The 25773-nt window shown below is 40.3% G+C and overlaps 1 protein-coding gene across 1 annotated transcript; it reads left to right on the forward strand.

Annotated features, from left to right (window-relative positions):
- Positions 1–3915: 3915 nt before the first annotated feature.
- GPR37 (G protein-coupled receptor 37) lies at positions 3916–23150 on the forward strand. Its single transcript, XM_060777759.2, has 2 exons — positions 3916–6261; positions 20809–23150. The coding sequence occupies exons 1-2, from the start codon at positions 5281–5283 to the stop codon at positions 21625–21627; spliced, it is 1800 nt and encodes a 599-aa protein (XP_060633742.2). The 5' UTR covers positions 3916–5280; the 3' UTR covers positions 21628–23150.
- The last annotated feature ends 2623 nt before the right edge of the window (positions 23151–25773 follow it).

The raw sequence follows: 25773 nt of genomic DNA on the forward strand, positions 1-25773 counted from the left end.
AGCACCTGGCAGTACAAAGGGTTAAACTTTTGTGCTGGCAGGACTGTTGACTGAAAGGTTGACGGTTCAGATCTGGGGAGCAGGGTGAGCTCCCGTCTGTCAGCTCCAGCTTCTCATGTAGGGACATGAGAGAAACCTCCCACAGGATATCAAAACATCAGGGTGTCTCCTGGGCAACATCCTTGCAGATGGCCAGTTCCCACAGGCCAGAAGTTACTTGCAGTTTCTCAAGTTGTTCCTGACACAAAAAAAATTGCTATGGCATAGCACATTTATGTGATAAACTTCGAAGAATGTGGTATAGTAAAAACAAGCACCCAAACACAAAACAGATTTATTCAGGGCTCTTCCACACAGCCATATAGCCCAGAATATCAAGGCAAAAAATCCCACAATATCTGCTTTGAACTGGTTTATCTGATCCAGACAGTATTTCCACAGTTTACCAGACCTTTTAGAAAATAAAAACTTGACCAGCTCTCTGGCGTGTAGAAATGGCACACCACGAGAGCGGGGCTGGGGGGAGAGGATGGAGGAAAATTGCCCCCCCCCCCCCCCCCGCTCTCTCATTTTTATGCATCGAGAGAGCCTGCCGAGGCTTCTAATGGAGGCCACATAAGTTTTTATTACTTTTCTAAGGGGTCTGAGGGCTTGAGGGGAGGGGGTAGGGCCTCCATACGTTCTCTCAGGCTAGTGTGCACCTTCTGGGGTGGGTGTGGACAGGCCCTCAGAAACATCCATATTTGGTGATGCTTCTGGGATAAAGGCCTGTCTGGATCCGGTCTCAGTTCAAAGCAGATATTGTGGGATTTTCTGCCTTGATAATCTGGAATATAGGGCTGTGTGGAAGGGTTATCTGAAGGCTCTTCCACACTGTCATATATCATGTTCTGCAGTTAATGGTTGAGTAATCTTTAAGTAAGAGTTCATGGGGAAAGCAATTAAAGGTGGAGGTATGCAAGAGATGGGTTGCAGCTGGGTGTTTCTGGATATAAAGAGCTAGCCTTGGGATTGATCTTTGGGAGAAAAGTATTTGTTTTATTTTGGTGATAGATGATGCTGGTTTTCCCCCAGGTTTGTGGATTTTCGGTATCCTGACCTGTCTCCCGTACTCTTGGAACCCTGAATCTTTGTACTACGGTATAGACTCTTAATCCCTGAACCTTGTTCTATTTCCCAGAATATCCAGGCGGAAAATTCCACAATATCTGCTTTAAACTGGGTTATTTATTTAAGAAGAACCTTAAAACCTGGCTCTTCCACTGTGCCTTTGATGAGTAGGTATACAATTTCACGTGAATGTTTAGCTAAAAGTTCTGTCATTGGAGTAGACGTCCCCCCCACTTATGGGAAAGCTTGACTCCACAACCCCCGCCATAATGAGTACTACTCCACATATTATCTGCTTCTCTCTTTTATCTTGTCTAAGTTTTTAATTAATTTTAATTAGTTTGTTTTTAATCATTACATGCAGCCCACCCATTGTCTCTGTGCCTGTGTCTATTGTAATTCTTATATTGTTATGTATTCATATGTTTTATGTAATTATGATGGAGCCCCTGGTGGTGCAGTGGGTTAAACCCCTGTGCTGGCAGGACTGAAGACCAACAGGTAGCAGGTTCGAATCCAGGGAGAGGCGGATGAGCTCCCTCTATCAACTCCAGCTCCTCATGCGGCAGTGGTTCTCAACCTTTCTAATGTCATGACCTCTTAATACAATTCCTCATGTGGTGGTGACCCCCGACCATAAAATTACTTTCGTTGCTACTTCATAACTGTAATTTTGCTATTGTTATGAATCATAATGTAAATATCTGATATGCAGGGTGTATTTTCATTCACTGGATCAATCTGGGCATAAATACCCGATACACACAAATCTGAATACTGGTGGGGTTGGGGGGAGTCATTTGTAGTTTCTGGGATTTATAGTTCAGCTACAATTAAAGAGCACCCTGAACTCCACCAATGATGGAACTGAACCAAATTTGGCACACATAACTCCCATGAACAAGATAAAATACTGGCAGGGTTTGGTAAGCATTGACCTTGAGTTTTGGAGTTGTAGTTTACCTACATCCAGAGAGCACTGTGGACTCAAACAATGGTGGATCTGGACCAAACTAGGCATGGATACTCCATATGCCCAAATGTGAACACTGGTGGAGTTTTGGGAAAACAGACATTGACCTTTGGAATTTGTAATTACTAGGATTTATAGTTTGCGTACAATCAAAGAGTTTTCTGAATTGGGCCAAACTTGACACACGGAACCCCCTTGACCAACAGAAAATACTGTGTTTTCTGATGGTCTTCGATGACCCCTCTGATGCGCCCTCACGACTCCCCTAGGGGTCCTGACCCTCAGGTTGAGAAATGCTGTCATGCGGGGACATGAGAGAAGCCTCCCACAAAGATGATAAAAACATCAAATTATCCGGGCGTCCCCTGGGCAACGTCCTTGCAGATGGCCAATTCTCTCACACCAGAAGTGACTTGCAGTTTCTCAAGTCGCTCCTGACACGACAAAAAAAATGTAATTATGATGTTGTTTATTGTTTGCGTTTTCTGTTGTGTTTTGATTTTGTTCATTGTAATTGTTGTTCGGGCCTGGCCCCATGCAAGCCGTTTCCAAGTCCCCATTGGGGAGATGGTGGTGGGGTACAAATAAAGATTATTATTATTATTTGAGTCCATATTCATATAATGTGGGATTTTATTCACCTCTAGATTGGACTACTGTAATGCGCTCTACTTGGGGCTGTCCTTGAAAATGGCTCGGAAATTTCAGCTAGTCCAGCGGGCGGCAGCCAGGATGTTAACTGGTGCTCCCTACAGAGAGAGGTCAACCCTCCTGTTGAAGGAGCTCCATTGGCTGCCGTTCATTTTCCGGTCCCAATTCAAGGTGCAGGTGCTTACCTACAAAGCCCTAAACGGGTTGGGACCTGCCTACCTGTGTGACCGCATCTCCGTTTATGAACCCGCACGCTCCCTTCGATCATCTGAAGAGGCCCTGCTCACGATCCCACCTGTGTCGCAGGCGCGTTTGGTGGAGACGAGGGATAGGGCCTTCTCTGTGGTGGCCCCCCAACTCTGGAACTCTCTCCCCAAGGACATCAGACAAGCCCCAATGTTGGCAGTCTTCAGGAAGAGCCTGAAGACCTGGCTGTTCCAGTGTGCCTTTCCAGAATAGGAAACTCCTGGCATCAAGTCCCAAATGCACTTTGTTAGAGATTCGGGATTATCTGCACATTGCACCTACCTCCAAATACCTCTACATATTACCTGTCAAGTTCAGCACTTTTAAATTTTGTCTATTACATTTGGCCTGGCCTTTAGGTTTTAATTGCGTCACGGTGTCATCGTTTTACTGTTTTATTGTTTGTGTGACGTTTATTATTTGCTTATGAGTTTTATTGTGTATTTTATGTTGTTGTCGGCGGCCTTGGCCTTTGTAAGCCGCATCGAGTCCTTCGGGAGATTTTGCGGGGTATAAATAAAGTTAATAAATAATAATAATAATTTTCTGCCTAGATATTCTGGGATATGTGTGGAAGGGCCCTCTGTCTCAATGAGGCTGTGCATGCCCTGTCTTCAGCTGCTGTGGGTGTGGTGGATTGCTATGTAGGGCTTCCCCTTCACTGAAGTGAATCTCAGCACTTTTGAGGTAGGTTGGGATTCAAATAAGCTTCATTCCAGAAGAAATGGTAAGAAATAAAGAAAGGGGAGGGGGAGGCAAAGGAAATGCATCTCCCTCCTTGCCCTCAACCCTCAGTGTTGCTACTGGGAGGGCTTGTTTTGTAATCCTCTTGAGCAACGCTTGGAAGCCACCTTGGCGCGCGTTTTCCCTCCCTCTCTCCCTCTCTCCCTCCCTGCTTCCTATTCTCCTCCGCCTCAGAACTGGGGCAAGTAGCGCAGAGAGGCAGACGCGTCGCGGAGGCTGAGGCGCCCCTGGAGAGCCGCGCCTGCGCAGTGCGCACGCCTCCCGTCTCTTCTTCTCCTTCCCTTTCTCCTCGCCTTTTCCCTTCTCTTGACTCGGAGCCGCCACAAAGCGCGAGCGGAGGTGGCGAGAGGGGGCTCCGCGGGAGGCGTCCCAAAGCCGCGCCTGGAGGAGAAACACCCGGGAAGGGAAGAAGGAGGGCAAGGGGACAGGTTCCCTTCCTCGAGGAAGCGCAGCAGCAGCCACCTTGCGCGCCTGGTCCGCCTCCCCTCCCCGCCCCCTTTCGCCCATCTATTCGGTGCCCATCTGTCTGGCAAAAAGGCAAAGAGGGAGCAACACGTTGCTGGCAAGCTGCCTTGCCTGCTTTCTCCCTTTCTCCCGCCCTCAAGTTGCTGCCGGGCACTGGGAGCAACTTTGAAGACCTCCCTTGAGCAGGGAGAAACACAACAGGAGGGGCTTGTCATTCAGTTCTTCCAGGCTGTGCTTTGGGGTTGTGTTTGTGAGGAGAAATCATAAGAACAGGACAGGTTTTGCGCGCCTTGCCTCGGTCCGCTTTCTCTCTCTCGATGGAGCAGCGTTGCTTCGCCCGACGGAGCGTTGCCTGCCACAAAACCACCGGCTGAGGGAGAGATGCTGGCCAGGATGCCAAGTGGGCGACCCCAAGGCCTCAGGGGGCGAGTGTGGGCTCGCCCAGCCCCGCCAGTACCTCTCGCCGCCTTCCTGGATCTAACTTCCCAAGGTCTTCTCTTGAGAGGCTGCCTTGCCTTCAGGACCCAAGGGGAAACCGTTTCCTGTCATCGGATAACGAAGCCCTTCTTTGCCTTTCTATGAACATGAGATTGGATTTGCTCCCTTTCTGGACTCCTGGAAGCCTGGCCTCTGTGAAGGATGTGACTGGAACCTGCAACCTCTTGTGGAAATAAAAGACATTATTTATTCATCACCCAAGTCGCCTTTCTCTTTGCTCCAGCCTTAGAGGAGATGTTTGGCCCTGGCAACCTCATCAGCTGCAAATAAAAGGGCATCCTTACTCTGTACCTGGCAACCTCATCTGCTGCAAATTTTGTTTTCATGTCAGGAGCAACTTGAGAAACTACAAGTCACTTCTGGAATGAGAGAATTGGCTGTCTGCAAGGAGACGCCTGGATGTTTTGATGTTTTCCCATCCTTGAGGGAGGCTTCTCACATGTCCCCGCATAGGGAGCTGGAGCTGACAGAGGGAGCTCATCCATGCTCACCCTGGATTTGAATCTCCAACCTGTTGGTCTTCAGTCCTGCCGGCACCACCGGGGGCTCTGCTGCAAATAAAAGGGCATCAGCACAGAGCTGTACTCCAAAACATGCATCCCATCAAGGCACTCTTTGGCTTGGCATGGCTTCTAGGCAGGCTTTCTGCCCTAGCAGCTCTGCCCCAGGCACCCTCCAGAGGAGATGGCCCTCCTGTTGGCAGAAAGGGCAAGGAGTGTGGAGCATGGTGCCGGGCCTCTCTGCCACCACTGCGGAAAGAAGCAAATGGGCAAGAAGTTGTCTGGGCTGTGGAAAGCATGGCTCAAACTTCGGCTCAGAGCAGACAATCCAAAGGCTCTACAGCTCCAACTCCACAGGACTGGACTTCTTCGAACAATGCCAAGGATTGGAGTATCAATGGAGAAGCCGTGCCACAGCCTGTTGTCTCCTTGGGAAAACATAGCCAGAAGCATGTCAACAAAGACACTATTATAGCCTTGGAAACTGCAAGAGACTTTGATCTCCTGCAGGAGACAGAAAGTAGGTGGCATAGTACAGGGATTAGTTCCAAGAGACATGCTAGACTTAAGCGAGGTGCCACTGAGCTCCAGGACCAAGGACGAGTAGGGAAAGCCAAGGCTTTCAAGAATGTCCACCCCGCAATAAATGTTTATAACTTCACAGACAACCAAAGTACCCATGAGGTAGAGAGTGATCTCCCTCAGGCGCTGGCCTTGAATGGCTCCACAGTTGGTGCTGTGGAGAGAGATGCTGGTGCCCTACGCAATGGGACACTCCGCCCAGGTCGGGTCAAGAATCCCTTCTACCCCTTGACGGAGGAGTCGTATGGTGCCTACGCGGTCATGTGCCTCTCGATAGTGATCTTTGGCATTGGGATCATGGGCAATATGGCTGTGATGTGCATAGTGTGCCACAACTACTACATGAGGAGCATCTCCAACTCCCTGCTGGCCAACCTAGCCTTTTGGGATTTCCTCATCATTTTCTTCTGCTTGCCACTGGTGATCTTTCAAGAACTCACCAAAAAGTGGCTGCTGGATGATTTTTCTTGCAAAATTGTACCATACATTGAGGTAAGTCAAAGAATGTGATATTAGTGTTCACATGGTGGGATCGTGGATCTCCTTAATTAACAAGAATAGCATATTTTGCTGAGCGTGCCTTCAGTGTTGTTCCTTTCCTGTACTCTGAAAAAGTTTTCAATATCTAGTTAACTTCCATTTAACTAGGAATGGTTAAGTTTTGAATATCTAGTTAACTTCCATTTAGGAGCAACAGTGGTGCACTGGGTGGAGCCGTTGTGCTGACTGAACTGCTAACCTGAAGGTGGATGGTTGGAATCCATGAGATGAGGTGAGCTGTCTGTCAGCTACAGCTTGCCATGCAGGGACATGAGAGAAGCCTCCCACAGGATGGTAACGCATCTGGACATCCTTTCGGCAACAGCTCTGCAGATGGCCAATTCTCTTACACCAGAAGTGACTTGCAGTTTCTCAAGTCACTTCTGACACAATTAAAAAAAACTTCCATTTAATATGCTTCATTTCAGCTCCTTCCTCAATCTCAACCTTGGCAATTAAAAAAAAGAAAAAATCATGCTCATTTCAAGATGTGAAATATCATAACTTCTAAAGAAATTGTGGTATGTAAAGTTGACATAATTGACTCCCAATGCTCTGACCACATTTTAGCTTTGGTCCTCTTGACTTCAATGAGGCTGATTATGAATTATACCAGTTGAAATAGTTGAAATAGGATTTAATGTTATATATTGGGTCAGATCTACAGATCCACATGAATGTGAGTTTTCTATTCTATGCATGAATCCATCATTCTACATTCAGAAACACTATAAATGAATAACTGTATCAGAATGTGATTAATAATTTTTGGTTACTGCTAACACAAATAGAATTTGAAAAAAATCTGTTCCTGTTTTGAAAGTGTTATTTCCTGTTTTGTTGTGCAGTACTTACTTTGGAAGTAGTTGTTATGTTTCAGAAACTGCATTTTTGTGTCTGCCACCAACTATGTTAAATTGGTTGAGAGACTATTCATTGAAAAACTATAGCAAAATGTGTTGCAGGATTTCCCCCCCCCCAAAAAAAAACCAAAGTTTTTGCAGTTCAATAAACTTTCCCCATGTTTTATGATAGAACCAATTAGGAAATGTCATTTATAACCCAGGAACACAAATTATGTTACATAGTGTAATAGGGCTATGACTCAGATTTGTATTCCTATCCATACTTCCCAATTTTGATTTTGAAATTATTCCTACTTAAAGTAAATTTCCATGAAAACAGTAAAACTTATTTCTAACTTCTGAAATATAATTCTGCTTGGCTTGCATTTGAGTATTCTATTGTAACTGTTAAACCAGACTATCATAAGAAATTATGGTCCAGTTCATGGAAACTTTTACATCTGTCTGTAGTTGGATATATTGTGAAGTCACACATGGAAGGAGGGCTTCTTTATTGTTCTTGCTGTTGCCCAGTTTACTTAAGAAACAGAGAAGAAAAATGTTTCCTTTTTCATGTGACTTGATAGTTTGAAACCCATAGATGTTATTGATGTATCATTAATGTAATTGATCATTTCCAAATACCATAGTTTCCTATATATATTTTAAAAAGTGCCTTGGGTTTCCTTTAAATCTAGTTTGGCAAACACAGCAGTATCCTGTCAGCCAAGCTTTCAGCCAGCTGGCCCAAATCTTGCCATTATTCAGGTTGTCTGTTTTATTTATTTACTGAGGAAACCAGAATCACTAAAGCTAGTGGGTGGTATGGAGTAATTTTGGCAAGCAGTGCTACTTTGCCTGTATGGCAATATGTTCACTATCACTCATTTAAGTAACAGAAATAAGGGGAGGGAAGTTTCTCCTTATCACTTAAGAAGGATATTCCGCTTGCTAGGTAGGAAACAGTTGCTGGATTCTTTTGGAATAACATTTACTTCAGAGTCTACTTTGACAGTCAATGTAATTGTCATGATGGATTTTCTGAAGATAGAGATTGGGGCCTCATCTACATTGCCATATAATGTTCGTAGTTTGAAACTGCATTATATAGTCAGTGTAGATGGGGCATGGGAGTGAATTCCTCCCTTTTCCTTTTCTTGTACAAGAAGGTGCACTTTCATATAAATAAATCACTTTGATTCGTGTCATTTTAATGTTCTCCTTTAGGGCATGATCCTCAGCTGTGGAACTTCTTATAAAACACAGCTGTGCTAAATAAATGTTTTGTTTTCTCAATCCCTTTCTCCCCGCTCCCATTGTAAGCTTGTGTGTCACTGTAACAATTCAGTATTACTTTACTGTAGGTTTCTACTTGACATGCAATTGTACCATTAAAATGGCCAGTGTGCAGAAATCTGAGTGCTTATAATTGTCTGACCTACAAACAGAGCGAGAGATTAGTCACCCTCATGTTGCTGCTGGATTGCAACTCTCATCAGCCTCAGTCTGAGGCCCCATCTACACTGCCATATAATCCAGATTTTGAAAACAAATAATTCACATTTTTGCTTTGAACTGGATTGCATGAGTTTACACTGCTATATAATCTAGTTCAAAGAAGATAATCTGGATTTTATTTGGCAGTGTAGGAGGGGCCTAAGACTATGCAGGCCTTCACATGTTACCCACCTATAATCCTTAAGGCATTGGTCTTTTTGAAAGGTACATTTGTGATGCACATAACATTAGAGGGAACCCTTCTGGTTCTAACCAAAGTTTCATCCCGGGTATATCTGCACTTAATGTGATGGAATTCTGGATGTGGTAGTTTGGCAAAATACGAGCACTCTTCAGCAGAGAAAACTTGAGACCTTATAAAACTACAATCCCCATCATTCCACAGCAATTAACCATGGAAGTGGCAGTTAGTGGCATTGAATTGCATTCATTCTGCAGTGTAGTTGCACCCGTAGTCTTTCATGCTGTTTCCTATAGTGTCCAACCAGTTGCCTCTAGAAGAAACTGGAAAGAGAATATGAACAAACTCCCCTACTCTGGTTACTCTAATTTAGAGCTTGTGAAAGTCACTTTTGGAGACAACAGCTGTCAGAATACCCAGCAGACATAGTCATTCCTGTCTGGGGGATTTTGGCAGTTATAGTCCAAAAATAGTTTTGATTCAGTGGCAACCCAGTTGCTCAACTTGTGTTCGGTAGATCTAATAACTTCTTCTCATGACATTTGGCCATGGAATGGATGCACACAAAAATAGGTCATATTATGCAAAATGACATTTTATTTTGAGGAAGCTAAACAAGTTTTAATTTGGCTGAAGTTCTCGATTGACAAAAAGACAGGGCTATAGATGATAAAGGGAACTAAAAGCAAGAAGGACATTGGGCACAGATTACTTATTAATTAAATTAGAACTCCTCATAAGTACAAATAACAATGTGAAATAATAATGTAAAACTAAAAGCACACAAGTTTTGAGGGAAAAAGCCTTGGTTTCTATCCTACTAACATGTGCAGATATGAAGGTGCGATCTCAATTGTACTTCCCTTTGAGGGCCCATCCAGGCAGGCTCGTATCCCGGGATCTGTCTCAGTTTTGTCAGAGTTGATGCATGTTTTGTGACTTATATCATCCATTGGCCACTTTCATAGCTTTTTTTGGGGTGCATACTTAAAACAATCTAGTAGTTTATGAGAGAGGCAGTTATTTTACTACTTGAAATGGTCCTTACTGAAACATATCTTACTGTAGTATGCTTAAGGAGTATTCTGAAGCTAATTTTATACATTGCAAGTCCTGGCCAGTGCCATACAACTTATGATACATGGATTTGTTGTTGTTATATTCATGTGGGTAGACAAATAACAAATGCTTCCCACATAGGCATCGAGGGTTGGCCTTAGTGGAAGAAGGATGATACCATAAAAAAATCAATAACTTACTGGAATGGCATGGATACTAGCCAAAAAAGAGAGAAAATGATTCCTTTTAAGAGAGGAACACCTAAAAACAACCTCAAGATAATGATAGCTTAATGCTTAAAGGTTTAGAAGCATTGAACAAAACTTGGCTTGATGTTCTCCATGTGTTATTCATCACAAAACAATGAATTGCATATTAATTGCATGCCATGAAATCATGGAGTTTTATTAAGGCCCTTGGGCTTGTGGCATACTTCCAATGTGAAACTACAAACCCCACCTAGTTTAATGAGTCCTGATTGAATATTTGGGAGTGGATCATTTTGTTTCATTAGATCTGCTAGATCTCCACACTGTAAACAAAATAAGTTTGTTGGGAGAGTAGTTTTAAAGATTTTATATTTCAAACCATTGTTAATTCAACAAGAAGAGACCAACAGAAATCAACAGAACATACATGTAAGCATAACTACCAAGTTTCTGTCCTTTCTGTGCGTTTGTAAGATGGGGTTGATAACTGGATTTATCCTTTAAAATCCAATGTGATGTTAGTTTCGATGTAATAGATATAATAGATAAAGCAATTAAGTAAAAGCAATTTAATTGCTAATCACACTTTCTGGTTGTATTCAAAAACATTAATTTGCTATGGATATAATTGTAGTACATTTTCATCATTTTTTGACATCTCTTTTTAAAAATCATGATTCATGTATTGGTCTGATTTTTTTTCATGCTTGGAAAATTGAATGTTTTTTAAATTGTGCATAATAAGAGAAATAGCCACCCTGTTTGGAAACAGTCGTAATAGTAGTAGTAGTAATTCAGAAGGCGATACTTTAAATCAGATATTCCAAGAAATTGCCTGGGTGATAGTATGACAGCTGGTACTGAGGCCTCATGGCGCTACGCTGTTTCTGGAGCGCCGCTTTGGAAATGCGGTTTGCAGAGCGGAGGGGCAGAAGGATACCAGTGAAGTAATGTTGTGGACAAGGGGGACAGAAACCACCACAGAATCCGTGGAAGTATACCAGTGAACACACAGAGATAACAGTGAACCTATTTTTGTTCTTTATTGAGAAGTGATAAACAAGGGTTTGGGTAACACATAAGACTGAAGGGGGAGATGGTAATCCACATCCTGACTCCGCACAAACTGTAACAGTGACCAAATTTAGTTCTTTATTGAGAAGTGATAAATAAAGGTTTGGGAAACACATAATACTGAAGCGGGGAGATGGTAGCCCACATCCTGGCTCCTCACAAACTTACAACACTCCTCGTATTACCCCCTCCTTTCTATCCTTCCTTCTAAGCCAACTACGCACTACCTTCTAAGCCAAAGCGCCTCCATATCTCACTCCGCCCTCTCTCACTCCGCCCCGTGTGCATACTATCACCATTGCCTTTTTACAAAGTGGGCCCTCCATAAGTTTCACTAGAGGATGAAATACAACTACACTTGTTGTTTAAGATTTTATTTTGAAATAAAGTAAAAGTGAACAATATGTACTTTTTAAGTGGTGAGCTGCAGTCCCGTGGTAGAGCAGGGGCAGGTACCTACTTAAGGTGGACAAGCTGCAAACAGCCTTCATTGGGCCTTATAGGGCCACATTTTTTAGGAGTTAGAGCCAAAATGGTATAGTGGCTTGGGTGTTCAAGTCTTCACTCAGTCTTGCAAACTCACTGGATGACCTTGGGCAAGTCATACTCACCTTAGTGAAGGCAATATTAAACTTCCTTTCAACATATGAGTATCTTGCCAATAAAAACCCTTAAGAGGTTCATCTTAGGGTTGCCATGAATCAGAAATTATTTGAAGGTAACAATATTTTAAAAAACACAAAATGCCCCCATACCATTTGATGACCATGGGACACTTTTGACTTATCTGTGTACATTCCTGGGTAGTTCTAAAGCAGATAATAAAATAGACCATACCTTTAGCCCCAGTTTGTGCATCTAAGTTCCTCAAAATACTCTTGGAGACATTTGTGGTTTCAAGAAGCACGGTTTTTTCAATAATTTCTTCCCCAGCATCCATTTTTGTGGATGCCAATTTTGCCAATTCTTCCCATGAGTCTTTCAAAGATCCCTGCATTCTATTCTTTTTATTAAAAATGTTATATGCAATTTTCAGGCAAAAGAATCCCCAAAAGTCTTTCATTAAACTCACAAATGTCTGTAAGTGTTTAAAGGGGGGGGGGGGGGGGCACAGAGCTGTCCAGTACCAACAGCTGCTTTCATTGATATAGTTCGAATGACTCAAGGCCACACTAACAAGAATGCTATGGATGCTAAATATGTGAAAGTATTCAAAGACACTTTCCATTTCAATCTAACCTATCTAACAGAAGTGTTCTGAGGGGGAAAATGTTGGACAGAGGACAGTCTGTGCTTCCTTGACTAATGTGAAATTAAAAGACATTTTTACCATTTATTGTTTGTTTGTTTTTTTGTTTCCTGCCCTATATTATGGGATCTCAGGTTTACTGTTTAACCAATTTAAGTAATACAACATAGTAAAACAAAACACTGAAAGCAGCACAGCATAAACAGTAAGTTAAGTCAAAAAGCTAAAAACAACTGAAAATCATAATGCATGTGTAGATTTTGGTTAAATCAAATTGACCCTCAACTCTTTATTAAAAAGAAGTTTTATTATTGCTGATGTTAATCCAGACCTCCAAGCAATTTGACATCTAAGCCATATATGATTATGAAGTGATAATATGTTACAAATACAGGCAGTCCCCATGTTACAAACATCCGACTTACAAACAACTTCTAGTTAAGGACAGGGATGAGACAACAGGAAGTGAGAGACATCTACCCCATGGAAGGGAAATACTCCCCTGAAAGAGTTATCATGGGGGAAAGGTGTCTCAACTGAAGCTTTATCACCAATCCTTGTTTCCACAGCAAGTCAAATTTGTCAAAATCCAATCTCACAGGGACAGAAAGTGAGGTGAAACCTTCTGAAGAGAGGCACAGACAGCAAAACAAGCACTACATCCTTTCCTATGCAATTCAAAGCTAAAAAAATATTTTGACTGGAGTTATACTTAAAAAATGTAGCTGTTACAACTTACTAACAAATTCAACTTAAGGACCTTGTTCATCACTTGGGGAGCTGAACAGATTGCGCTCTGGCACCACGAGATGCAGAGCCAATCTTAAGAAATGGGGCTACAGGGTGGAATCCTTGGCATGCGAGTGCGGAGAAGAACAAACCACTGACCACCTGCTGCAATGCACCCTGAGCCCTGCCACATGCACGATGGAGGACCTTCTTGCGGCAACCCCAGAGGCACTCCAAGTGGCCAGATACTGGTCAAAGGACATTTAACCAAATACCAAATTTACAAAATCTGTGTGGTTTTTTTTCTTTTTTTTTCTTTTTAATCTCTGTGTTTGTTTTGCTCTGTTAGAATTGTAATACAATGGTTGCTGATGACACGATAAATAAATATCACTTGGGGACTGCTGGTACAGGGCATTTTATATGCATTCTGTATTTAAATCCTTAATATCTCCCAACTATTCTCCCTCACTGAAATATAAATCACACTATTATTTTCCCTCATCTTAACCTCATGCTTGATTGTTTGTATTTGAAAGATTTTGAATATTAGAGAAACACTTAATATTAGTAAATAGGCCAAGGCTTTGAAAAATGGCTGAAGAACTTCCTAGTTTAAATAATGTTACATAACGCCATACTTAGGGTGCTTGAGTATTTTATCTTGTTCACAGGAAAATGAATCAGAGTCTCACTTTCCAAACAAATAGGCAGATTGGAACATAATAATCTTTTGGCTATAATAACTTGACGGCCAGTATGACTGCAGAGACCAGAATTTGAATTCCTTTTGCCCAAGTAAACCCACTGGGTGACCTTGGTTAAGTTTCTCAGCCTCAGAAAAAGGCAAGGCAAACCTTCTCTGAACAAATCTTAACATAAGTTGGAAACAAATTGAAGGCAAAAGAACAACAAGTTGTTTGAATTTATGCAATAGCATTCTTAAATCAATAACAACAAAACATACATTGTGTATTTTAGGAAAGAATGCAGGCAAAAAACACACATAATAAGTTAAAATGGATGCCAAAATACATCATATTATATGGAGAAAAAAATGTGAAAAGCACATCATTTTCTGTATTTAATGCAGTTACTGATCGATGTTGTGAAGACTTATGGTTGGAAACATACAAAACTGCCATAACTGCAAATAGACTGGTCTACTGAACCCTAAATAAACACAAATACACACCAGGTTTGTTTCAAAAAATGGCCACTTCACTAATAAGCAGTTGTAATATGATATACAACAACTTCTTATCAGGGGCTTGTTCACACTGGACAATTATAGCATTTGAGTGCCTTGGCTATATCTTATCGAATTCTGAGGTTTTTAGTTTGGTGAGACACTAGAGCTAAATGCAGGCAGTCCTCAAGTTACAAATAAGATAGGTTCTGTAGGTTTGCTCTTAAGTTGAATTTGTATGTAAGCCAGAACAGGTACATTTTTAAAGTGTAACTCTAGCCATAGCATAGGGAAGGGTTAATAACCCTGTGGCTGTCTGTTCCCCTAATCAGAAGATTTCATCTCACTTTCTGTCCTTGAGATAATAGAATTTTCAAAAATGTGACTTGTTGTGGAAGCAAAGATTGGTGATGAAGCTTCAGTGTAGACAACTCTTCCCGATGATAACTCTTTCAGGAGTGAATTTCTCTTCTGAGGGGTAGATTTCTCTCACTTACTGTTGTCTGACCCTGGTTCTTAACTATGAGTCATTTGTAAATAAGATGTTTGTAACTTGGGTCTGCCTGTACTCCAATCTGAACTGCAACTCCAAGTACTCAATTGGATGATACCATGGACATTAAAGTGGAACTATAGTTTATGAATATATAGTGCAAAAGAGCCCAGGGTGTACAAAGCATGGCAGTATTCCCTCAGTCAACATTCTAGCTCCATATCCTCCTTTCAGTAGCACCTTTGTGGTGTGGGAAATGTTGAAGCATAGTCTACCAGTGATAAAAATCTGCAAGAATATTGTTGCAGGAAAGAACAAGAATTTCACTTCTTCATTAATTTGACAGAAATTATTCAAGAGTTCAGAGTATGAATGTGGGAGAAAGCAAAACCACCAGATTGATTTCAAGTGAATCTCGACTGTAAATGGCTAGAGTTTTAATTACATATCTGCAGATTTTGTGTATTCTAGGACTGATAGATGTGCTATTAATGCATCTTGTTAATTCTATACACCACATTTTCTCCTCTTAAAAAGCCTCAGGTTCTATTTAAATCATTGCTTTCTGGCAAGCATACACATATTCTGCCAGCCAAGCTTTTGGCCAGCTGGTCAGATTTGCTTTTGATCATTCCAATATTAGAAAGGCTTGTCTCTTTCATTCTTTATTCCCTAGTTCCTTCCTTGTATCTTAAAATATGCACACAAGTGGAGAAAAGTAACCATTGGAACTGGCTGCAAATAATGCACAAATATTTGTATCTGTCTTAAATTCTGCACACGAGATATCAAAACAGAAAGGGATTTGTCTTAGACCTGGCAGAAAGCAGTGGTCAGCAGTACTTGGTGGTTTAAAAAGCTACATTTGTTATCTTGGTGCTATAGAATTAGTTCTGCCTGTTCTGGCCTTCGCATTAAGCTCTCTTCTATGTTTGCACAGAAAAGTATGACAGAACTGCTCTTTAAATTTGAAGTAGAAGAAATATTGTAGTGTTATTTCGAAGACTCTAGGCCGCAACAATGTGTAAGTCCAAGTGAGTTAAGTACCATTTCCGACAGTGTTTTGTCTAGGTGTCAGTACTTGCAATCAGTACACCATTTGAATCATCTGTCAAAGATACCTTTTGCATATCTTTCCATAATTGTGGAAGCTTCATGATTATCCTTTCAAAGGATGGATAGCCTAATAACTTGAGATGCAATATCCAGTTCTCAACCATAGAGCATCTCTGGCGGTTCTCATACAGAGGATGTATCTAAAACCTTTGACCCTTTAGATCAGCAATTCCCAAGCTTTGGTCCTTTGAATATTTTAGACTTCCTTACTGTTGGCAAGTCAGCTAGTGCTTCTGGGAGTCCAAAATCATTGCTCTAGATATTTCATATTGCAACTCCCATAATTTTCACTAATGGCCAAGCTGGGTGAGACTCGTGGGAGCTGTGGGGCAATATCTGGGAGGCAAACTGTCCCCCCTTTCTGAGATGAAAAGTGTCTAAATTGGTCTGAAACAACAACAATATTTATTCACATATGAATTAGCTATTGTTCTTCATTTGCATACATGCCCTTTCTCTGCAACACTTATTGATGTATTGCCTATTGGCAACCCTGTAAATAAACACCAGGTTAAGATTTTGACTAATTTATTTTATGTTTTATGGTCTTCTTAACTTGCTGTCAGCTCATTGTGAGCTATCTTGAAGGCCCATGAAAAAGTGGGTTATTTTTTTTTTTAATTGTAAAGCTCTGGTTAGTAGGAATACCATGTGCCTTAGGCTTTATTTCAAAGGAAAGGACTGGTGGAACCAACTCTGAATCTTCTTTGCCTAAGAAATACTTATGAAATTAATGGGGACACGTCAAGGTGACTTGAAGGCACATTTGTGGTTCTGTCTAAAACCAGTCAGACTCCAAAGCTCTTTGTTAACAACTGTGCTTTCACGTAGTGCTGAAATGACAATAAAATAGACAAGAGTTCTGGAGGGTTAGATTTCATACAGTGGGGTGCTACAGCAGATAAGGCACATCTTCCATGTCTCTCAACAACATATTTCCCTACTTAATGGGAGACATAAAAGGATGCCTCCTGGAGACATCATATCTCATTTACATTCTTTATCAATTCTGGTGAGAGAGTGTGTCTGTGTGTGAGTGAGAGAGAGAAAGAGCGAGAGAAGCAGTAGCCATGGTAGTATTTTTCAGCAAAAACTGTAAATATTAACAATTCTTGTTTGGGATAACCTTCAGTGGGATCTAGTCTACCTCATCAGAAATATTTATTAGGGCTGTGCAATCGACGAAAAATGTTTCAAGGTCCATTACAAAATTAGGGGGTGCCAGTGTTTCATTTGCATAGTGTTCCTAAAGAATCATTAGTTTAAAAATTTCATTACTATAATGAGAATAATGAAATTTTGTTACTTTTTCGTTATAGTAATTGCACAAGTGGGGAAACTTCAGGGGCTCCATTCTCCATCATTTTACAGCTATCGGGGCGAAACTTGCTAAAATGGTAGAATATGTTTACCACTGTTAGTCTATCAAATTTCAGAATGTTGCACTTATCATGAATTTTTTGGGGAAAATTTTATAAACAACATTTTAAAAAACTAAACTACAAAGGCTATGTCCTTGAATTTTCTATGCAATGTCACAAGATTACAGGGAATCATTCCCCTTAAGTTTCAGAAATATTCATACATCTACTGATTTTAGGGAATTTTTTAAAGTTTCAATACAAGCGTAGAGGTTTATATATATATATAAAGCCACAACAGCTGTCTCACTGAATATCTCTTATATAAACCAATAGAACTTCCATTTAGGAATTTCTTCCAAGCCCAGAACAGAAATTTACTTACTAGAAGCATCAGTCAGTCCCCCTCTTTGCAGATTCAACAGTTTATCAGAACTCTGGCTGGCTGCTGCTATGGAGGGAGAAATCTCTCCCCTATCCTGATTGGGGCTTTCTGATTCTGAGCAGAATTCCAGGAAATGTAGTTTAGGGCAGGGCCTTTAGAATTCTCTGGCATAGGGCTCCTCACCTTCCCAAATGACATTTCCCAGAATTCTTTGTTTTCTCAGGCTCTTTCCCAGCCAACTTTACTTTCTCCCTGATGTTTCCCTCTTCTAATGGTGAGAGGCCATCAATTTAAAGAGGAAAGGCAGCCTTTTTTTGCTTTTATTTTCTTCCTTGCACTAAAAATGAAACTGACTTTGAAAAGCTTTAAAGATTTACAAAATTCAAATGAAAAAGTATTGGGTAAGTTTCGGTCCTTAAGTTTTTGGCACAGGCCACACCCACGTCTCAGATATCATGTCATTAGTACAAATTTAATGAATTTGATCCGACTTATGAGGACTAATGATAATTTTTCCACAGCCTTAGGATTTGTATATTACACGAAGTAGACTGGATTCTGAGACATAACATTTTAAAATGTTTCTCCAGACCTTTGTATTCTGCTAGCAACTACTTTAAGAGAAAATAACTTATGTTCCCATTTCTATTTAGGGGACCAGAGACTGAAGGCCCTTTTACACTGTGTGGTTGTAGTGCTATCATACCACTTTTAATGTCAGAGCACAAAAAGAATTCTCACCATAGATGTTCAGTACCTCAGAAAACTTTAAACCCCAGGATTCTGTAGGATGCAGCCATGACAGTTAAGGTTGAATTATAACACTATACCTGTGAAGTGTGAAAGGGCCCTAAAACAGAAAAGTGATACTCATTCTATGGCATGGAATTTGAATCTAGCTCCCACAACAGGGACCTCTTGACACAGTCTGCATGCCCTCCCTACTCCCCTCATCACATGGTGGGGACAGGAGAGTGTTTTGGCACTCCCCCATTAGATGGCAGAAAGGGCAGCAATGCTCAGCAATGAGCATTGCCCCACTGCCTTTCTGCCATCACTCAGCAAAAAGGGGAGGAAAATATGGGTAGCTCCATCGGAGCTACCCAAACTACACTTTCCTCCCCGTAGTGGAGGAGAAAGCACCTTTTGGCACTTCCCCTCCATTTTGGGAAAAATGTCGTCGGAGCCTACCGTGTGCTGCGTGATGGTGCACAGCAGGCTCCATCCTTGCTGCATGTAAAAGCAGCAAAACGAGGGGGGGGGGGGATGCCCCATGTGAAGAAGTCCTAGGAGTCATTATGTTGAAGCAGGTTAAAATTTTGTGATCATCAAAATCTTGTTTCTCAGTAGATTGAAAGTTAATCTTATTTGAAATGGATAAATGTAGGTTTGGGAAACTTCTAGGGCTGGCACAAATGTTTTACCGTCAGGATTTAAGATTTATTTTTCTCTTTGACACTTCCTAGCTTTGATGTACAAAATGCTTATTTGTTAGCTGTTTTAGCATTTCCTTCTTACTTCGCCTTAATCTTGACTACCCCGACAAAAAAGTTTTTCCATCTATCTGCATATTTGTTTGTGTTTACTAAGCTTTTTTCCTCCTCCGAATGTATTTCTGACAGTTGAACTCACTAAATTAATAGGTTCTCTTTCTAAAAATATTTACAGTACTTCTGTTGAGTCATAAACAAACATGCATACTATTGCAGGTTAATAAGGGTCTGCGTAATCAAATATTACGTCTATTTCAGGTTAATAAGAACCTGAATGTTTCTCAAGAAGACATTTCAGAGAATCACTTGTTAAGTCAGGGGTTTTTCAGTTTTATCCAGTGTTCCCAACTTTTTTCAGTGATATTGATGTTTAGCAATCAGATATGGCCATTAAATGCTGAAGGCCAGTGTGTGGGATGCATTTATATAATTGCACCCTCCATTCTTGCATAACTTTTTATTATATGTACATAAACAAGAATATTTCAAATTTATGATGGGAATCAGACTGCAGTGAAATCTGTCTTTTCATAGAATCTTGATTATCTCAGTGCACATTAAGTAAGCAAAAGTTATAGTCAGCTGTACAATTTAATTCATGACAGTTTTTGAGGTGGGTGTACTATGCAGATACTGGACTAATTATAAGCCACCACAGGAAGAAAGAAGAAAGAATAGAAAACTTTTTGCTGTTCCTGTTAGTATTCCTTCAGGGCTCCAGCATACAGTGAAAGATTTATTTTCAAAAGCACAGCTTTGGGAAGAACTTCCTTTCACCATGAAAACCTGCATAAAATTTGGCAGTAAAGAAAGCTGGAACAATAAAAACTGTAGTCTAGTGATACAACATGTGAAACTTTGAAACCCTATCATGGTACAGTTTGAAACCATGCAGTGGTAACAGGGTATTTGATTTCTCTTGAACACTGGTTTCATCTTTGTTGGAATTTTTAGGATCAGGACAGCAATCTTGTTGAAGTCAGTAATATGAAACTGATTTAAATGCAATTGTTTCTCTGCACACAAACACATGCATGCCTTCATGTCATCTGTTAACTTACAGTGACCTCATGAATTTCTTGGGCAAGGAATCCCCAGAGGTAGTTTTGCCAGTTCATTCCTCTGAAATATAGCCTATGCCACTTGGTATTTGTTGGTTTTCTTCCATCCAAATACAAACTAGTGTTGATCCTACTAAACTTCCTAGATCAGATGTTCTTCAAGTAATCCATTTTGAAGGATCTCTCCAAGCCCCGGTTTTCACCAGGGACTAGAATCCCCAATGGAAAAAAATGTTTCTAAGAGATTGCTATAGGCAGCTATTGCAGAGAAGGAATTTTCCTTTATCATTCCATATTAGTAACAACTTAAAGAATCAAAACTTGAGATCAAATTGTATTTTTCCCATCTGAAGTATCTTATGAATTGCTACAGCTAAACATTTTTAGCTATTTTTAATCTTTTTTCATCTCTTTACTGTTGCAACATGGGGAAAGCTTTCAGAGGAAATCAGGGTAGAGAAACAGACAGCTAGTTTATAGTGTGGGCATTTCTTCCTTATTTTGAAACTCGGTCTCATATTTTTCCTTCTTATCCAGGTTGCATCACTTGGCGTGACCACCTTTACACTGTGTGCCCTCTGCATAGACCGCTTCCGTGCTGCCACTAATGTGCAGATGTACTACGAGATGATTGAAAACTGTGCATCCACAACTGCCAAGCTGGCTGTGATATGGGTTGGAGCTCTACTGTTGGCACTGCCTGAGGTGGTTCTACGCCAGTTGACGAAAGAAGACTCTGACATCAGTGGGAGCCCTCCTGTAGAACGGTGTGTGGTAAAGATCTCTCCACATTTACCTGATACAATCTACGTCTTGGCCCTTACCTATGATGGCGCAAGGCTCTGGTGGTACTTTGGCTGTTACTTTTGCTTGCCTACCCTTTTTACCATTACTTGCTCTTTGGTGACTGCAAGGAAAATCCGAAAAGTGGAGAAGGCCTGTACAAGAGGAAACAAGCGACAAATTCAGCTGGAGAGCCAGATGAACTGTACTGTGGTGGCTTTGACCATTTTATATGGCTTTTGCATCATTCCTGAAAACATTTGCAATATTGTCACTGCCTACATGTCCACAGGGGTGTCGCAGCAGACTATGGACCTCCTGCACCTCATTAGTCAGTTTCTGTTATTCTTCAAATCATGTGTGACTCCAGTTCTCCTTTTCTGTCTTTGTAAACCATTCAGTCGGGCCTTTTTGGAGTGTTGTTGTTGCTGCTGTGATGAATGCATTCAGAAGTCTTCAACAGTAACAAGTGATGACAATGACAATGAGTACACTACAGAGCTCGAACTCTCCCCTTTCAGTACTATACGTCGGGAAATGTCCACCTTTGCCTCTGTTGGGACACACTGTTAGTTCTAGTCAGAATAAAGGTCCACCGAATGAGTCAGGGTTTATACCCTCCTCTGTTGACTTCAGTCGCATTCTGGAGTTTGGTATTTGATCTTATTTCCATTTTTTATTGAAAAAAGAAAATCAACTGAAATTCTGTAAGATTTTCTGTCAACTGATGTGCATATTAACATATCCACTTTTGAGAAGTAATTTTTGAGAAGTGACTGAAAAAAATACATTTTCAACATAGTTTTAAATAAGTATATTTCTGGTGCTAGCATTTTATGTATTAAGCAAAGACAGAAGTCTCTGCCTTCTCTATTATTAAATTCATTTAGGATGGATTTTTCTTTGAAAGTTTTAAAATAATTGTTGCACATAGTTTACATTGGTAATGATCCAGCTTGCAGTAAACATAGTCCCTAAATGCAGTTATCTGAAAGCAAGCTCCATTGAACTTGGAGTTATGGGACTTGTCTAATGGTTGTTCTGAATGGAAGTTTGTTCTTTTGATGGGGTACTCAACAAATACTAATGACTCATTGATTTCAGTGAAAGATAGGGAAGTACATGTTTAAATCTCCTGTTAAAATCAATGGGACTATACATTGTTTAATGTAGGCTGAATCATTCTCAGTATTTTCTCCTCCCCTCCCCCAAATAATTTATGAAAATGTGTTATTCAAAGAATCTGAGCAGAGATTTAAGCCTACTTTAAGTAAATTAAAATGGAATTATCTAGGGCTTTACAATAAATAACTAATAAATAAATAAATAACTAGCATAAATTAAATGTGTTTTTATTATTGGGCCTGCATTTTTGATAAGCCTATCAGCAGTTACATCAAAAAATATGAGAACATTTCCACAACAAGGAAAACAGTTCTTTCTCCCCTTTACACGGTCTAATTACAAAATGATTAATATTGAAATAGTCATAGTAAAAAACAATCCTTGGAGCTATAGCTTTATAATGAGTTGTTGCAGAATTAAAAGCATTATGTTCCATGGGTGCACTTCCTCTGCATAAGGCCATCAGGTTGATGTCTCATCCCCAAATGACATACAACAGAGAACAATTTGAGCACAAATATAAGCTATGTATTTGTATGGCTGGCTGATTGATTTTAAGCATGAAATGCTCTGGGATTGTGAGGAGCAAGATAGTAGCTGCACTGAATTGGAAGTTAGAGCATATCTGCACAGTAGGTTTCAATGTAGTATGCCTAAAAAATTAAAAATAAAATCCCATGATTTTTAGTGTAAAATATACAGTCAAAATATTTGATATTTCTCTTAATGGGTACTTCTTTTTTAACCTGTAGATATAAGATAAGTTATTTCGTTCTGTTTGATCCAGTGGGATCCGTTCACACCAGGGTGTAATACCTGTGATTCTTACATTTTTACAATGTGTTCTACACTAAGGGTATGTCCTCAGTCTTTGTGTAAAACTCCTGCTGTAAGTGACAGTGCCATTGTAGGGGGAGAAATGTAAGAACATGCCACAGAATTTAGTGACAATAAAATCTGAAGGCTTAAAATGTGTGGTCCATGTTTTCTTCCCGGATTTTTGATTGTCAAAATTGTGAATACTTTGGTTGGAGTTAAATTTCAGAAAATTTGAGTGCCTGTTTTTGTGGCCTTCTCATGTCATGTTAAAAAACTATTAACTCTTGTCAGCTATTTGCACTGGCCAGAATCTTATGATGGAAATGAGAGGTGACAAATCCACCTTTACCTTCCCCGGCCTTCCCTGCCACTCAAGAAGGTAAGGTTTTCAAGCCCTCTGGAATGTATCTTGAGAAGCTATGGAAGGTTTTGTTATATACACTACACTAAGGATATGCTTTTGATCTATGTGTATAACTCCTGCTATAAGTGATAGTGCCATTGTAGGGGAAGAAGTGGAAGAGCTTGCACAGAGATTAGTGACAATACAGAAAATTTTCCTAGATTTACTCATACCTAACTTCCATATTTACAGCTGCTACTTAATCACAATTGTGACATTATTGCCACAATTGTAACTCCACCCCAATACATTTTATCAGGCATCAACTGCGCAGGGAAACAGAGATCAATTCTCCTAGTGATCGAAGCAGAGATAAATATTGTATTGTAGAAGGCTTTCATGGCCAGAATCACTGGAGTATTGTGTGGAACTGTCCCTCAAACACGATGGAAACATTATATTAATATCTGGGGTATTGTGTGGTTTCCAGCCTGTATGGCCGTATTCTAGCAGCATTTTCTCCTAATGTTTCACCTGCACCTGTGTCTGAGGGTCCTCTGAAGATGCCAGCCACAGATGCAGGTGAAGCATCAGGAGAAAATGCTGCTAGAACATGCCCACACAGCCTGGAAATCACACAACACCTCGGAGATGAATATAATGTTTCTATCACGTTTGAGAGACAGTTCCTTAGTTTAAGTATATTTACTTGCATGTTATGTCTACATGGCACTAAGCCTGTATTCACTGTTTAGTTGCTCTTGGTTATCTTCATAACATTTGGTGCTTATTTTGGGGTAAACTGAGTTAATCCAGTGTAGCTCTGTGTCAAGAAAAATCGGAGGGTACTCTGGAATTTGACCAAAACTCCAGAACAACTCTATAGCTTTCAGTTCAGCATGGATAGCAGGACCTGGCATGATGAGGACTGGTTCTTTGTCCATGTAGGTCACTGATACTGTCATTCACTTTTCCCTACACTGATGAATGGAGAGAAAAGGGGATGAATGAGACCCATGTCATCAGATGGCCATGAAGACATTACTACCAAAGCTAAGGTTCAGTTGAGCCAAAGCAGTCTTGGCATGGCTGGATCATCTAACACAGGTTGGAGAGTGAGTGTGCGAGTCGGTCTGGAACATTTCAGTTCTGATTGAGCAGCCCATGTAGATGTGGCCTAAATAAACAAATGCAGAATACAGCCCCAAATTGTTTTGTTTTTTTCCCCAGAGGTATGTTTCAAGGAATGAAAAATCACTCTCTTGGCATTTAAAACAAATCATTAGCCCATTTTATGTGTAAGCTTCCTACTCTTTCTTTGCACAAATTTTTTATTTGCAAATAAATTAATGTCTCCATTCTTGACACACTGTAAGAATAACAGCACATGCCTAAATAACAGCCAAGGAAGTCCAGATTGTACAACTAAAAATTAATCAAAATCTTGTTTAACACCATGCTTGTGGTTAGAAGGCCCACTGTTTTACAAATGGTTGTCATTTTCTTTTCTTCTTGTTTTTAATTGCACACTCTGTTCTACTGCTAAGCCTTTTTAATAGCCACTAGATGTGTGATTTACCTCATGGTGTCAGTGGATCTACCCTAATTGGAACTTAAGAAATGGTGTTCGGCCACTTATCCTAGATATCAAGTCTACAGATTTGTTCAGTGTTATCAAAATTATTCAAAATGGATGCAAGTATGCATAATATAAATAACTGACAGGATGTCCTGGTTCAGGAGATTGGTGAGTTTCCAATGTCAGGCTGTCATTAAAGCAAATACTAAGACCTTTAAAATATAGCCAATGCAGAACAGTGGTTGGAGTGCAGGGTAGTACTTGTAGATGTACTGTAGATGTACTTGTATATTGTGCATCTATACTGTAGGTTTAATGCAGTTTGACATGCATAATAATAATAATAATAATAATAATAATAATAATAATAATAATACTTTATTTATAGTCCACTCTCTTTTCCCAAAGAGACTCAGGGCAGTCCACAAGAAAAAGAAAAATGGCAAACATTCAATGCCATAAAAAATAAGCAGCACTCAAGGCAAAACATATAATAAGTAAACTCAATAAGCTTATAAATGACCACAACCAAGGGTTAAACTAAATAAATGTCATAAATACAAAAACACAAAATGTCAAATCAACTAAACACAATATGTTAAAAGCACAGTATACTGAATTATATTATCAGGCTGAGATAGATGTCCTATGTCTGGGCGAGAATGTGTGTAAGATATGCTGGTCCTCCTCCTTTCCATACACACTGATTCTAAACAATCCTATTTCCAAATTTATGAAGTTGTGCTCTACAGTTCTATCTTCAACAAACATGGACATAGCATATTATTTGAGAACACATGAATGCTGGACCACTCTAACAACTACCCTGTCAGACTACACAGAGAAGCCACTG

The sequence above is a fragment of the Anolis sagrei genome, chromosome 5, assembly GCF_037176765.1.
Source record: "Anolis sagrei isolate rAnoSag1 chromosome 5, rAnoSag1.mat, whole genome shotgun sequence".
NCBI lineage: Eukaryota > Metazoa > Chordata > Lepidosauria > Squamata > Dactyloidae > Anolis > Anolis sagrei.

Bases quoted from the DNA above. Each gene is read 5' to 3' on its own strand.
- GPR37 (XM_060777759.2), top strand. From the start codon at position 5,281: ATGCATCCCATCAAGGCACTCTTTGGCTTGGCATGGCTTCTAGGCAGG. The intron at 6,262-20,808 runs GTAAGTCAAAGA...CTTCTTATCCAG, and splicing joins AAATTGTACCATACATTGAG to GTTGCATCACTTGGCGTGAC.